The sequence below is a fragment of the Talpa europaea genome (genome assembly GCF_964194135.1).
Source record: "Talpa europaea genome assembly, chromosome: 8".
In the NCBI taxonomy this organism is placed as follows: Eukaryota; Metazoa; Chordata; class Mammalia; order Eulipotyphla; family Talpidae; genus Talpa; species Talpa europaea.
In genome coordinates this window covers 51563060-51578682 of record NC_140075.1, presented here as the reverse complement: position 1 = coordinate 51578682, position 15623 = coordinate 51563060, and the positions used below count along the sequence as shown (strand labels likewise).

Genomic DNA, 15623 nt, shown 5'->3' with positions numbered 1-15623 from the left:
GCACAGCAGACCTCTCCTGACTCACCCACTGCTCCCCTCAGCAGTGTATTTCAGTCAATCTGCCTGTTCTGTTCCCCACTCTGTCTCTGGTGAATCCTCTCACCCCCCCCCACACCTCTGGCCTGTACCCCAGTTCTTGTATGAATAAATAAATAAATCTTTAAAAAAATACTTTCATGATATGATTGCATTTTGTGCAATATATTTTTAAATTTAAAAATTTTTAGCTTTCCTCTAAAGCGTGAAGTAAAAGATTTTAGGATCTATTGGGAAATACTTCCCCACAAATAACATGTTGTGAATGGTCTAATTTTTTCTTTTTTAAATTTTTTTGGTCTGCCTTTCTAATAAACAAACAGATAGAATATCATCAGATCTTATTTTTTTAAACATTGGCTTTGACTTGTTAGTGATTAATGACTTTGGATCAGAAGATTATAACATTCTGTTCTGATGAGGGTTCACTTGAGGCAAATTTGCAAAATTATCATTTTTCTCCTCAGCATCAGATTTTTGTAGTTTTGCCATCAATGTTCCTCATACTTCCTGTCGTATATTTCTTGTGGGCCAACATGGCTATCAATTAAGTAATACAGAAATACCTGAGACTGACAATTATTTAAGTTTCTAATGGTAAACACCATGACAATAGAGGCCAACAATGCTCACTGGATCATCTTCATGGGGCCTCCATGCCTGCCACTCACAAACACCCCAGACACACTTGGAGGTAGTCCATAGTACCACTTGGAAGGGGAAATACAATATGTTATTGATTGATTTAAAAAAGAAAGAAACGTGCCATCTTCACTTTTTATGGTGTGATCTCTTTGGACCTCTTTGGAGAAATATGCTTCATTTTCATACTTCAACCCTCTTATTTTTCTTTTTAAAGATTTATTTATTTATGCATACAGAGCTGGGGTGCAGGCCAGAGGTGTGTGTGGGGGGGTGATAGGATTCACCAGAGACAGAGGGGGGGAACAGAACAGGCAAATTGAAGTAAACTGCTGAGGGGAGCAGCGGGCAAATCAGGAGAGGTCTGCTGTGACATGCGGGCAGCTTCCTGGCTGGGGATCGAATTCATGCTGCAGTGGCTGTGGACAGCTTCATAAGTTGCATCTTTAACCCTTGTGCCACCAGGGAGGCCCTGACGTTCATATTTTGGATGAGGGGACAATTATAAATAAAACAAGTAAAATATAGAACATGTCAGAAAGAAGGTGGTTAGGGAAAGTGGGCGAAGTTGTAAGGTTGGGGGCTGGGGGGACAAATTTCCAGACTTGCACTGGCTAGGTAAAGGCCTTGAGACTGAAGGGAAGCGGGCTGGCCAAGATCAAGTTACAGCAAGGAGGCTAGTGTGCAGGTGGTGGTAAACAAAAGGGAGGAGATAGGAGGTGAAATCAGAGAGGTGAAGTAGACATCCAGACCAGACAGGTGTTCTCATCGTAATAAGGACTTCGGCTCTGAACTAGGAGGCACTGGTGGGAAGAGAGGCGATTTCATTCACATTTTAACAAGATGCTGTTTGTTTTTTTTTTTTTGGTGGGACCCTCGCCGGTGGCCGGGAATCGAACTGGCGCTGTGGAATCGAACTGGCGCTGTAGAGGCTGCAGGCAGCCTCACAAACCAGTGCTGAACCACTGCGCCACCAGGGGAGGCCCCCAACAAGATGTTGCATTAAGAGGTGACAGTGCTTGGACCAAGGAGGCAGTGGGAAATGGAGCATGAAGGATGTGAAAGTGAAGAGTCAAAGAGGACTCCAATATTTTTTACCTGAGCAGCAGGATGAGCTGAGATGGGGAAGACTGTCAGGGGAGCTGAATTAATAGGAAAGATCAGAGCTTAATTTTAATTCTGGACATGTTAAATTTGAAACGCCTGTTAGACAACAGATGGAAATGCTGATCAGGAAGTTGGATACCCAAGTCTGGGGTTCAGGGTAGATGGTCCAAATCAGAGGTATAAACTTGGGCACCTTGAGTATAAAGATATTATTTAAAGCCTTGGTAATCAGATGCCATCACCAAAAGAAGCAAATGGGAGTTATGGGCTAAGTCAAATGTTCCTGATGGGCCTGATGATGAATGAACAAATGCTAGATCCTGTTAGATCTGCCGTAGTACAGGTGAGTCATAGGGTAAGTCAGGATAATCAGGTAGTTTTAGGGACATTGTAGGTGGGAACTTCAGGAGAGTTAAGGAAGGCTCCAGAGATAAGCACAACAAGAGGAATAAAGGAAAGGGCAACTGATTTTGATGGGAGATAGTCAAACACCCCAGGACTAAGGTCAACAGGACATTCCGGAAGACTTAGTTCTGGGCACTGAGACATTTAGGCAGTGAGTGAGACCACTGAGAACTAACCAATCACAAAGAGACTGGTGGGGCTTTAGAATAATCAGGGGAAGAAGGTATATATTCCCAGAGACATGACTCCACTTTGGCTTCCTTGCCCCTCTCTAGCCTGGTTCCACCGGTCTGGGAGTCCCACTTTATTTCTGTTCCTTTTCTCCTCAATAAACTTTTTCTTTCTCTAAGCAAATCTGCATCTTCTCGCTGCTTGCCTGAGTGTCAGCAAAGTTCCTGCTGCAGTTTCGAGAGACACCAACCCATGGTGGTCTAGTGGCTGGGACTCAGCACTGCACCTGCAGCCTGGGATCCCTTCCTGGCTGGGAGACTAGGCCTGAAAACCTGTGATTTCGGTATCCCAGGTATTACTAACCAGCAACAGATATGTTAGGGGTCTGCTGGATACAGAGATAAAATGGCTCTAAGTCCTAGAAACCACAGAGATACACAGAACAACGGACCATGGCATCTTGTTCATGGAAGGAACCTGGAGAGGGTCATTTATTCTGTCCTCTTTTCATCCCACCTAATGATTCAATACCTGGCTTTGAAAAATATTTGTGGGATATTGAGGCAACCAGTCTGGCTAGGGCAGTTAGAGAAAGCTTAGGTGAAGAAGGAGTGGGAAGAGACCTTCTGGAGTCAGAAAACCAAGTCTGCATCTGTTGTTCCCTAGCCTCATGTCCTCAGGCAAGTGACTTCACCTCCTCAAGCCTCAGTTTCCCCGAGTGCAAATCAGCAGCAATCAAACTTTCCTTGTCCCTCCCAGGGTTGCAGAGTGACCCGGATGGGGCGTGGGGCTTGGGGTAGAGTAAATGCCCTGTTGGGGTTGATTACTGCAAGCGCAAGGGAAGGAGGCCAAAGGAAGCTCCAGGCTTGGAAAGGCAATGGACATGGGGTGAGGAAAGAACGGCCATGGATGGCCTCAGTGGGTCTGCTGGCCTACCTGGGTTGATGCGAAACCTAGATTGGAATGGACTGGGTTCAGGTGGTAAGATGGAGTCATCAGCAGAAGACCCAGACCTTGACTAAGCCTCCACTGAGGCTGGAACCGAGATGAAGGAGGCCCTGAGGCAACGCCAGGGAAAGGAACCGGAGACACCGAGGCAGCAACAGGGTGACTAAGGACAAACAAGCCCAGAAACAAGCGAGCCAACAGGGGCCCCGGGAAGCCCAAGCAAAGGCGAGACACCGGGGAGCGGACCCCAGCGGAGCCGCGGACCCCAGCGGAGCCGAGTCCCCGCGCGGCAGCGCAGGGTCACGGCGCGGGCCCTGAGTCCCCGGCGGGGCCGGGTGGCCGCACCGGTCGGGCGCCCCCGCCCGGGCTGCTCGCCCAAGATGGCGATGGAGGGGCGGGCGAGGCAGCAGCAGCCCCGGCCCCCGCGCCGGCCCCCGCTCGGGCCCGGGCCCCCGAGGCCGCGCCCCCGCCCGCGGCGCCGCGCCTCCCCGGGCCACTGACGCCCGGCGCGCCCTCCCCCGGCGGCGGCTGCCGAGGCGCGGGGCGGCGGCGGCCCTGCCCGGCCCCATGGCGCGGGGGGACGCGGGCCGCGGCGGCGGGCTCCTCGCGCTGACCTTCTGCCTGCTGGCCGCGCGCGGTAAGGGCGAGCGCCGCGGCGGGGCGCGGGCGGCGGCGGGTGTCGGCGCGCCCGGGCCGGGCTGCGGGGCTGCGGGGCTGCGGGGCTGCGGGGCTGCGGGGCTGCGGGGCTGCGGGGCTGCGGGGCTGCGGGGCTGGGGCGGGCGTGCGCCCCGGGTCCCGGCGAGGGCGGGGGCCGCGGGGCGCGGGCTGCGCGCCCTTGTGCCGCGATGCCCGCGTTTGGGGGTCTGCGAGCTCCGGCCCGGGGGCGTTTGCGGCGCTACTTGTCCGCAGGGGGTGTGTGTCCTTGGTGTGCGGAGTCTGGAGTGAGCGAGCGAGTGTGTGTGAGTGTGTGAGTGAGTGTGCGCGCGCGGAGGCTGGGAGGAGGGCTTTTGCGGGCATACGTGTCCGCAGGGCGTGCCACGGTCGTGGCTGGCATCGCGGGGCCGTGGCTGCGGGGCTGGCGGCTTGCGTGGGGCGGGTTCTGCCATGCCCGCGCGTGTCTGCGGGTGGAGGATATGTGTGGAAGAGGAGGGGTGTGAGGGTGTGTATCTGCCCCTCCATTTGTGTCAGGAGCGTGTGTAATTGTGTTTACTGGGCTGAGCTAATATTTGGCCTTGGCTTTGGGGAGTGTCTTGCCCCTGGTGGGGGCGCAGAGCAGGGGATTCCAGATGAACTGGGGGTGGGGGTGTGGGGTGATCAAACACTCAACTTTGCTTAGTGGGTGTGGTCCCTGGAACCGGCTGGGGCTTTGGGGCGCTAGTGTTGCTCCCCCAAGCCCGAGGCCCGGAGTGGACTGGAGGACAGGGAGGAAACCAGTTGCTTTCGTAGACGTGTCCAACGTTCGCTCTTGGGATGGGACGCGTGTCACGCCTGCCCCAGCCCCCAGGAGATCAGGGGATCGCAGGGGAGGCCTCGGGGCCACCTCTGTGCGGGGTGGAGGTGGCGGTAAGTCAGAGTTGTCCACGCTGGAGAAAAGGTTGGGGATGGGGTTACGCAGTCCCAAGTCTGTAAACTTAGGGCTCCTTCTTCTACCCCCGACCCTCTCGCTTTCTGTCTGGTGTGCACTGGGGGGGAGGGGGCAGCCCTTGGGGAAGGTAAGTTGTAGGGCTGGGAGGGGGATGGGCTGCCCGCTTTGTTCGCCTAGTTCTAGCCTTCCCTGCCGAGGGGGGAGCTGAGGATGTGTCCGGGGCGAATCGGGGAGGGACTTGGAAGTGGGGGTGGGGAGGGGGATTTCTCTCCAGCTGCTGCGGCTTTCCAGAGAGACTCAGCCAGGCCACGTGGGAGGGAGGCTGGGACACAAGAAGGGGAAGGAGCCTCCGCCTGGCCGGCCCCAGCCCGTCTCCAGGAAACCCCAACAGCGGGTGGGAAAGTGCGAGAACTGCTCGGACCCTTCTCCCGAATGCGGACCTGGCTGGGGTCTGCCTGGAGCCTGGGTCCCAGTGGCGGCGCTAGGGGAATGAGCTCCCACCCCCCTGTCAGGTGAAGGGGGCGTGGATGTGCCACGAAGCCTCTGCCCCGTAGTTGGGCCGCCCTCTTCTGCTCTCTCAGGAGCTCCGGGAAGGAGCTCAGGTCAACCTATTCTGGTTGGGACTACACTAAGGCTTTATTGAATATGGGTGGGCCCCAGCGGTAAAGGGCTCAGTTTGCCTCAGAGACCTGGCCTCTCCCTGTTCCAGAGTGCATAGGCAGGGCCCTAACTGGAGTTCCTCTGGTAGCGGTGTGCATGGCTGGAGCAAATCTTTTGAGTATGCAAAGCTCCACAGGCCAGCACCTAGGTCATTCATTCATGCACCAAATATTTACTGACCACCTCTGATAGGCTAGCATGTACCTGGAATATAGTAAATAAGGAGCCAGACCTGGTGTCTGGTGCAAAACTTCCAGTTTAGGGGTGGGGTAGAAGTGGGAGTGAGGACTTCAGATAGGCTAGAACCTGCCTTGGAATGGGAGGAGGGGCTCCTAAGCTAGTCTCGGAAGGACAGGAAAGGATTGGAACTCAATGTAGAGGTTGAGTTAGCCCTGTGAAGGAGACTGAAGATGGGGAAGGTTTTCTAGAAAGAACAGCATATGCAAACTGTCAGAGGTGGCTTGGTTTAGAACATTACACAAAGGTAAATCTGGCTGGACTTTGGAGCACAAGGGCTGAGAATGGGGCAGCTTGGGGAAGGGTAGGCCAGTATCAAGATAAAAGGCTGAAGAGGGGCGCTGGATCTAGCTTCAGAAGAATCTGATAAACTCCACCAAGGTTTCTGGCCTGAGAGCCCTCATGAGCCTTTGGCAGGTTTTAAGATCAACTTTGCATCAGCCTGCTCCAGCTAGTGTGGAGAATCGATTGGGCGAGACTGGAAGCAGGAAGTTCCAGCTTCTTTGCAGGCTGTTGGAGTAATCCAGAAAAGATAGTGGCAACTAGTGTAGTGGCAGCTGGGATGGCAAGAGTAGCCAGGTTCTAGAAATATTTAGGAATTGGACTCAGTAAGACTAGAGGATGGATTGAGTTTGCAGGGGGTGAGGGAAGTCAAGTATAATAGACACCTCAGTAACCTCAGTGTGGCAGAATAAAGGACTGGTGTTGGGGTCAGGATAGTGACTGGTTAACCTTTTCTAGACTCTTAGGTGGTGAAATGCTGCTGTTCTCACCATATGTAAGAATGGGGCTCTTCCTTTCAACCAGTTATAATTTGGGGGGGTGACAAAACCAAAGATCAGTAATAAGAAGGCTTTAAGAACATGATACTTGCTTTCTTTTCCTCTGGGAGGTCTCCCCTCCGTCACTTTCTCACCTCAGAGGCCCAAAGGCCCACCTCAGTCAGTTGGGGTGTTGGGATGGCTCTGTCTAAGAGTTAGGAGCCAGGTCAAACATAGTCTCTCTTAAACATGAATCTTAATCAGAGGTTAAAGAATCATCATTGATCCTGTTTGTGCTTTCAGGGCCCTATTAATGGCCCTATTCACACATTATGTGTAAATTAGCACTACCTTCCTCTTTCAGGTTAAACAGTCTCACAATTAGCATATCATGCAATGTCAGCACTGAAGGGAAATAATTTTAGCATGAGCCCATTTGACAGATGGGAAAACTATGTAACTTCCTAAAGTTACATGGATAGGGAGTGAGCTGGGGTTGGAACCAGTCTCCTGGCTCTTGAAGCAGCCACTTTCTCAGAATTTGGTACACACATACCCAAGATTAACCTCTGTGCGTTCCCGCCCCCTCACATAAGAAATGATCAACTTTGGGCTTGGCCCCTTAGTTGGTCTGTCTGAAATCTGGAATCCACCCTTCTCCACCCAGCCCCACCCTCCCTCTCCTGTTTGGCCTCCATAGTTTCAGAGGTACAGCAACCAGACTTGACACGGAATTCCAGATGCAGAACAGATGTCATTGCCAGGCAGGCCTGGGGGCTCCCAGCTTCCCAGGGTGGGGAGGAGGAGTAAGAACAGTTCTGATGTGGGAGGACCCCAGCCCTAGCCTGGTCAGAGGAGGATGATGGGAGCTGGGAGTGGGGGCTGCAGGGAGGAAAACCAGAGAGATGCCCTCTTTTGGCTGACATGCAGAAAAGTGGAATCCTTTTCTTCTGGACAGGTTGGGTGGCCAGCTACTTCTGCCAAACAGCTGAGACTGAGGCATCCTCTGGATTTGAGGGCTATGGGGTCATTGTGGTCAGGAAAGCAAAGGTTCCATAAACTCTCACTTGGGTGCAGACCTGAGCTTGCAAACTGGTACAGATCTAAGCCTTCTGGAGGGTTTCATAAAGGCCTGTTGCATTGTCACATAGATTGGAGAACAGGGCTCCTGCAAGTGAGCAGAGCATGTGCACAGGGAGATAAAGGTGGAGACAGGAGAAAGACAATTTTCACCATAGGAACCACAGAACAGGAGAACAGATGAGGCAGCGCCCTCCCAAGCTGGGGCTCTTTAAATATAGAGCTTCTTTCAGTGTAGTTTGCTGTTCTGTCTGTGCCTTTTATTGGGCATCTCCTAGGAGTAAACACACTCTGCATAGATTATTTCCATCATCTCTGGCCCTGAAGGGAGTTACTACAACTTTCATAGATAAGGAAACAGGCTTGGAAAAGCATGTGGGGGCTCCGTGTCTTATCTTTTTGATTGTGTTTCCTCATGTCCATACAGCCAGTCATGGAGTATTTATTGAGTATCTACTATATGCCAGGCACTGTTTTAGGTAGTGGGGATTTAGAAAACGGACTAAGACATAACCTCAAGCTTGTTGCCTGGTTGGCGAGAAAGGCAGGTCAAAAATTGAGAGTGACAATTTTAGTGACCGAGGTCCCAGCATCCCATGAGGGCAGACGCAGGGAGCAGGAGCAGATGGAATAATGCATGGAAGCATTGTGCTCTCAGAGAACCAGAAGTGGTGTGGTCTGGTGGGGACAGAGGGGTCAGGGAACAGGAGGTAGGCAGGCAGTTGCACAGTGTGGCTTTGCTGTCAGGTTGGCTGAGGCTGAACCTCTCTCCTCAGGGGGGCGGAGGAAGGGAGCTCTGGGCCTTCTCAGTGTCCCAGGCAACTGTCCCAAGCTCTCATTCCAGCTGTTGGTGGGAGGGGCTTAGTGTGTGGTAAGGGAGGTGGCCTGGGAGGGGGGAGGGCGGTTTCTGGAAGAAACTAATTTATACCCCCTGGGAAAGAACTGATGATGGTGTCATGGAGAATTGCCCCTAGAGAAGTTGTAAGCGTGAAATTTAGAAGTGACAGAACGCTGATGTTGTGGCAAGTTTTTGGCTTAATGAGGGAGCCATTTCAACTTTATTCCCCTCCCCCAATCACCCACTCCTTTCCTGAGAGTTCACTGAAAGATGGTGCCCAGGCCCTGGGGCTCAGCAGTGAATCTCCTTTCTGTCTGGCTTCTAATTGGCCTCACAAAATCTAATTTATCCTGTAAGTGGGTAAAATAATCTGTCAGAAAAAGGAGATTGAGAGATGGCCCCTGGGGTTCCCAAGCCTAGAAACTGTCTCCAGCAAGGTCTCACCCAGGAGCTGGAGGAAAAGAGATTGTGGGAGGAGGAAGCCCACCTCGAGGCAAAAGGCTGGTGGGTAGCAGTGTCCACTGAATACCTGTGCTATGACCGCAACAGTCCTGGCAGTAAGGGCCTGGAGAGGCAGACAGGGCAGTTAGATTGGGGGTGGCAGGAAGAGATGGTTCTGAGCCACTGGACAAACCAGGCTCACTCCACAGAGCATCACTTTTAGGAAAAGATTTTGTGGTGCAGAAACCACATTTATATTAAAACAAACATTGCTATGTAATGGAGCAGAATGCAGAATGTGCCAGAGGTTGAAAAATAAAAACATTTCGGGCAGTGAGCCTCCTGAGTACGCTCTTCTCTGCTGCAGGGAGAATCTTGGTGAGAATGTTTGAGCAACGTAGAGACTCTTCATCTTCAAATTAGAAAAACTGAGGTTGAGAGGAGAAAAGTAGAGGACCCCCACCACACCCCCATTCCATCTGGGCAAGAGGAAGGGTGGGCAAGGGCCTACCAATGGCTATGTGATGTGAGACTTAGGACGAACTTCACTTGGGGAGACGGGGCAGCTTCACAGAGGTGGGGGGCTGGCACCTGATCTGAACCCCTAAACATGCATGTCCTGGGAACAGAAGTTGTATTGGACACTGAGGCAAGTAGGACCTTCTTATTCGGGAGCAACTGAGTCTTCAATGCTGGGTGTATCACCAGAAGGTCAGAGAAGGACAGTTTCCCCAGAGTGTCTCCTGAGATAGGAGGCCCAGAGGGCCTCAGTTTCCCCATCTACCGAATGAGGCACCTCGGGCTTCACACACACTTCCACTAATGTGGGCCAGCTTGGGGGAGCCCTGTTGTTCTCTGAGGAGCACCCCAGTTCTCTCCACAATCTACATCCCTGTTGATTTTCCCTATTCTGCCTAGTTGGGTGCTGGGCTCCTTAGAGGGTGGGGAAGCCAGACATCTGCTGAGCCATGAATATTCAGGAAGGGAATTGGAGCCTCCTCTGGGTTCCCCAGCCAGTCGCCCTGCCCCTCTGGCCACAATCCTGCCCGCCAGAGCCCAGGCTGCTGACATACCCAGCAGCTGCTCAGCCCCAACTGTTCACATTGTTTGTTCAGCGCGGCAGGGGATTTTCCAAACCCCGGACATGCTTTGGGGGGCAGGGAGGCTGCCGGAGGGCTCAGGGATTCGTGTCATGTGGGCTTTTCTCCCCTGAAATTCAAACCGACTGCTCAGTGGCTGGAATAGGGCAATTGGAAGCCACTGGGCTGAGAGCCCGGCCTTGCCTTCCCCTACCCAGTGTTTGAATCATGGAATCTAGGGCCTCACAGATAGAGGGGACTGCATGCTAAGAACAGTGATTAGCATTTGTACGACGGCCCTTTGCAATTTACAAAGTGCCATTAAAGAAAGTCCTGTTCCACTGGGCTCTGGACTGGGGTTCCCATGTACATCATCTTGTTTAATCGGCATAGGCTTGTTAGCATCATTTTCATTTTATACATGTAAAATGTGAAAACTGAATACCACAGAGTTTCAGAGGTTTGTCACACAGCTTTTAGGTGGAACAGCATGACTGAAACCTTGATCTTTGTCCAAGGTCAAATGCTCTTTCCACCACAGCACACGACCTGCAATGGTAGATGCCAGTGCAATTTCCTCAATTAGAATGGAAATTGGAGAAACATCTGAATTTGGAAAAGCACCCCAGAAATTATGCCACAGATTTGGAAGGGGGGGGCGGCGGCAAATCTGTTAGTAATATGTTGCATTGCAAGGTTCTTTTTTGCTAAAGAGATTAAGTACTTAAAATATAATTTCATAGATGTAACTCAAAAAATAGACTGGAAACCCGGTGAGGGTTGGACCACCTTCTCCCTCACCCACTAGTAATGAGTTCACCAGTGCCGCTGGAGATGCCCAGGGCAGCCTTTCTGAGGGAGTAAGAAAGGCAGAGGCCTGGTTCAGGTCCATTCTGCCTGTCCCTTACATGGTGATGTCAGCACCCTGACTTCTGCCCTGCCCTCCTCATCTCAGCCAGTCCAGACTTTTCTTCCTCACTCAATCTTGTTCCTCTTTAGGGATGGTGACAGGGGTCCGGGGGACTCCCAGTTGTCATACATGTGTGCAGGTGTTGATGAATGTGGCAGGGACTGGGATGCATGTGTTCAGGTGTGGAAAGGTATCTACAGTTTTGTGTGTGATGATCTGTTTCTTTAGGAGTAGGTATGTCCAGTTCATTGAATAATTTTAAGATCATAGACCCATAGACATCTTTGATACAGCCAAGTAAACTAAGGCCCAGAAGGGGAAATGACTGGCCCTAGCTGTTACAGGGCAACCAGTGTGAAATGGGTTGGCCTGACTATGGGTCCTCAATGGTGCGCTTCAGAGGGACTTATAATGAGACTCAACTGCAGGTACACACAAAAGGGGTCATATAGGGTTTGTTTATAAAAAAAAAGAAAGAAATGCATAGCTTAAGGAGAAAGAGAGATAAATTGGTGAATGCGTCCTGTCAGTTCCGCTGAGCTGGGACCCCAATAGGATGCTGATTGCCGGGGAAAAAACCAAGGGTCCCCAAGACCCACATATCTGGTTATATACCAACCTTGGCTGCTTACCTCCACCCTCAGTTCCCAGCAATACTCCCTTTGGTGGTGATGACACTATGGGATTTGTAGTCCTTGGTGTCTCGGATCTCTTTGGTCCTGGGTGGGGGTGGAGGGCCCATAAAACCTATTTGTGGAGTTTGTTCAAGACATCCTAGACTGTAACAGAGCTGGGTCTAGAACTGAGGGTCTCCTGATTCCATAACTATTGTGCTTTTTCTACATGTCCCAGACGGCTGTCAGTCCACACTGACCTTATCATGAGTATAGGCCATTGCCCTCACCTCTGTCCCTGGTTCGCTATCAAACAAACCACTCTACCTTGAAGCAAGAGTCAGGCCAGAGGATAAGAAGGGGCCTTGGGCTACTGAGTTTTTGTGGAACAGGGAGACAGCAGTACAACTTTCTGGGAGAACCATTTATCTGTCAATAATGGTTACTGGACCTTGATGAAATGTTTGTTAAAATAATAGACATTGATCTTTGTGTGATTTTGCCCTTACCGTGGGATGCTGTTCCCTTCCTCCATTGTCCCTCTACTCTTCCCTTTGTGGCCAGGCGAGTGTTGGAACTGCTGGCTCTTCTGGGGCCCCTAAAGAGAAAAAAGCCCTGATCTGGCTCACAGACTGGGTTCTGGCTCTGGTTCGGGAAATTAGCTGTAGGAAGAAGTCTTTGCTCTCTCTATATCACAAGTGGCAGCTAGCCAGTAGGGCTCTGGTCCCCCCAGTGCCTGAAAAGAGCCAGGGGAGCCTCCTCTTAGACTTGTTTTGGCTCGAGCTTAGGCTGGCCCCAACCTGGATGGTCACAGAGCACTCGGTTTTGCCCAGCAGGATCTGCTCACTGTATCCACTGTGGGACAGGAGAGGAAGTCTGACTTTTTTATTTTCATTTTTTTTTAAGATTTATTTATTATTTATATAAGCACTGGGTACAGTCAGAAGTCCATTAGGGTGAGAGAATTCACCAGAGCCAGAGCGGGGAACAGAATAGACAGACAAATGAAATACACTGCTGAGGGGAGCAGTGGGTGGCAGGAGAGGTCTGTGCACCATGTGGGGCCCTCGCCGGTGGCTGGGGATCGAACCAGCGCTGCAGAGGCTGCGGGCAGCTTCACAACCCAGCACTCAACCACTGCACCACGGGGGAGGCCCCAGTCTGACTTCTTTTATCCTGGTGTTCACAAACCAGCTAGATCTTATTTTTTGTTTTGTTTATTCAAGATATTTATGTATTCAGGGCCTCCTTGGTGGCGCAAGGGGTTAAATATCAGCACCCTCTGGGCCTCCCTGGTGGTGCAGCGGTTGAGCACTGAGTTGCGAAGCTGCCCGCAGCCTCTGCGGTGCTGGTTTGATCCCCGGCTGCTCCCCGGCCACAGGAGGAGGGTCCCACTTGGCGCGCAGACCTCTCCTGCCGCCCGCTGCTCCCCTCAGCAGTGTGCTTCGGTCCTTCTGCCTGCTCTGCTCCCCGCTCTGGCTCTGGTGAATTCTCTCACCCTCCCGTGCTTCTGAGTGTGCCCAGTGCTTGTATGAATAAATAAATAAATCTTAAAAAAAATATATATATATATATATCAGCACACTGAAGCTCTCCACAGTCACTGCAGCATGAGTTTGAAACCCAGCCAGGGAGGTGACCCCCATGGCGCAGTAGACCTCTCCTGTCTTGCCTGCTGCTCCCCTTAGCAGTGTGTTTCAGTGAATCTGCCTGTTCTGTTTCCCACTCTGTCTCTGGTGAATCCTCTCACTGCCTCCTACACCCCAGCTCTTGTGTGCATGAATAAATAAATCTTTAAGAAAAAACAAGATATTTATGTATCCACAAACACATAGCACATTCTCACACAGCATGTTCTCACACTCACAATACATTTCCTGGATACAATATTTTTCAACCCTAGTGTATATTCTTCATTGGGTATCAGTGGTCAAGACAATTCCTAAGGTTCCAGGGGAGGGGATGACATTGCTGAACCCCTATTCTATCCCAGGCCAGGCCTGTGCTGTGCTCTTTTCTCACACACGTGTCCTCTCATTGACTGTCCACAATAGCCCTATGAGAAAGGAATCACAGTCTTTTTTTATTGAGATATGATTCACATACCATAAAACTCACCGTTTAAAGTGTTGAAATAAGTGGTTTTCATATATTTCACAGGATGTGGAACCATCATCGCTATCTAATTCTAGAACATTTTTCTCTCCCAAAAAAGAAATCTCACGCTTCTTAACGATCACTCCTCGTTATCCCCTCTTTCCGGTCCTTGGCAACCACGAATTTCCTTTTTGTCTCTATGGATTTGCCTACTCTGGTTGTATTATAGAAACATGTGGCATTTTGTATCTGGCTTCTTTCACTTAGCATAAAGTTTTCAGTGTTCACCCATGTCGGAAGGTACATCAGTACTTCATTCCTTTTGATGGCTAAGTAATATATCTATCCATTCATCAGGTGATGGGTATTTGGGTTGCTTCTACTTTTTGCCTTTTATGAATAGTGTTACTATGAACTGTGTTTTCATGGATGAGGAAATTGAGCAGCGGGGGAGGGTGGGCAAGGAGAAGCACAGCGGTTTGGCCAAGGTCACAGTGAAGGTGAGTGCCAGGACCCAGAGGCAGGTCTCTCCATGAGACAACTTGTCCTACCCCATCATGTGCCCCTGCCCCGGTGGGGGGGCCTCAAGAGCTGGAGACTACCAGAGGTGGGAAGACACCCACTGATGACCCATGCCACCTCAATGCAGGGGAGCTGCCTTTGCCCCAGGAGACGACGGTGGAGCTGAGCTGTGGAGCAGGGCCTCTGCGAGTGATCCTGGGCCCAGGGCAAGCGGCGGTGCTGGACTGTAGTCTGGGGGCTGCCACAGCTGGACCTCCCACCAGTGTGACATGGAGCAAGGATGGAGGCGCCCTGCCGGAGCACGACCACCTACGCCTGCTTCCCAATGGCTCCCTGTGGCTGTCCCAGCCACTAGCACCCAACGGCAGTGACAAGGCTGCCTCTGGAGCCCCGGAGGTCATTGAGGGCAACTATTCCTGCCTGGCCCACGGCCCCCTCGGAGTGGTGGCCAGCCAGGCCGCTGTGCTCAAGCTTGCCTGTAAGTGCCTACATTTGGGGGCTAATCTGAGACCTGGGAGACCTTGGGTGTGCGAAGTGGGATTTGAAGTTAGTTGCTTGCCTTAAGGCCTCTCTCTGGAGTCCACTCCTACTTTTCCTGTCTCCAGTACTGTTAGGTAGATCCCTTGCTGGTATTGTCTGCCTCATTGTTCTGTAGTCCCCCTGCTCCTCACGCCTTGTCTTTCTCTCTGAGTTTCTGTTGTCTTTCTCTTGGTGTCTTGAGTGGAGCTCTCCTCCAAGAAGCCTGCCAGAGAGGCTTGTGAGAGTAAGAAACACACAGGTGCCTGCCTCCCCAGGGACCTCCCCACCCCACAGCAGGTGGAGTACGGGGAGTCAAGCCCCATTGTTCAGCTCACCCCTCGGAAGGCTCTCAGGAGGCACAGTCACAGATCACCATGAGATAATTTTCATGCGTGTTACTCTAGTCTGACCACGATGTGCTCTTAGGCGGAGGGACTTGAATTCATTCTGCTGCTGCATCTGATCTGTAATTACCCCTTCATTTCCCTGTCTGCCTCTCTCCAACGGTCTCCTTTGGTCTGTATTTGCTCTGCTCGCGTTTCTATTCCTGTGTTTCTGTGTCTGTGTGTCCACGCGTGCATGGCCTGCGTGTGTGTGTGTGAGGTGGTTCACTGTCCACGCTCACTGTCCATGTCTCTTTCCCACACCCTGTCCTTGCTTTGTCTCGCTGTCCTCATCCCCAGCACTGGCAGGCTTCTCTCTGCACCCGGAGTCTCAGACGGTGGAGGAGAATGGGACAGCTCGGTTTGAGTGCCACATTGAAGGGCTGCCAGCCCCTGTCATTACTTGGGAGAAGGACCAGGTGGCGGTGCCTGAGGAGCCTCGGTGAGTGCCCTGTAGGGTCTGGGGAGTGGGTCCCAGTGGGCAGGCCAGAGAGGGCTCTGGGGGATGCTCAGGAACTAGGATTCTTAGAGTTGGGGTGACTCCATTTGTTCAGACTGACTTGGGAGCCAACCACTGCCTGACTCTCC

At 51.8% G+C, this 15623-nt stretch overlaps 1 protein-coding gene across 2 annotated transcripts in view; it reads left to right on the top strand.

Annotated features, from left to right (window-relative positions):
* Positions 1-3876: 3876 nt before the first annotated feature.
* IGDCC4 (immunoglobulin superfamily DCC subclass member 4) overlaps positions 3877-15623 on the top strand; it is a gene marked incomplete at both ends in the record, with an annotated part of 36769 nt that continues 25022 nt past the window's right edge. For both annotated transcript variants that reach the window (XM_084240905.1, XM_084240904.1), the window contains 3 exons: positions 3877-3946; positions 14261-14611; positions 15336-15477. In XM_084240905.1, coding sequence (XP_084097031.1) covers positions 3877-3946; positions 14261-14611; positions 15336-15477 — 563 coding nt within the window. The remainder of the gene's footprint in view (positions 3947-14260; positions 14612-15335; positions 15478-15623) is intronic.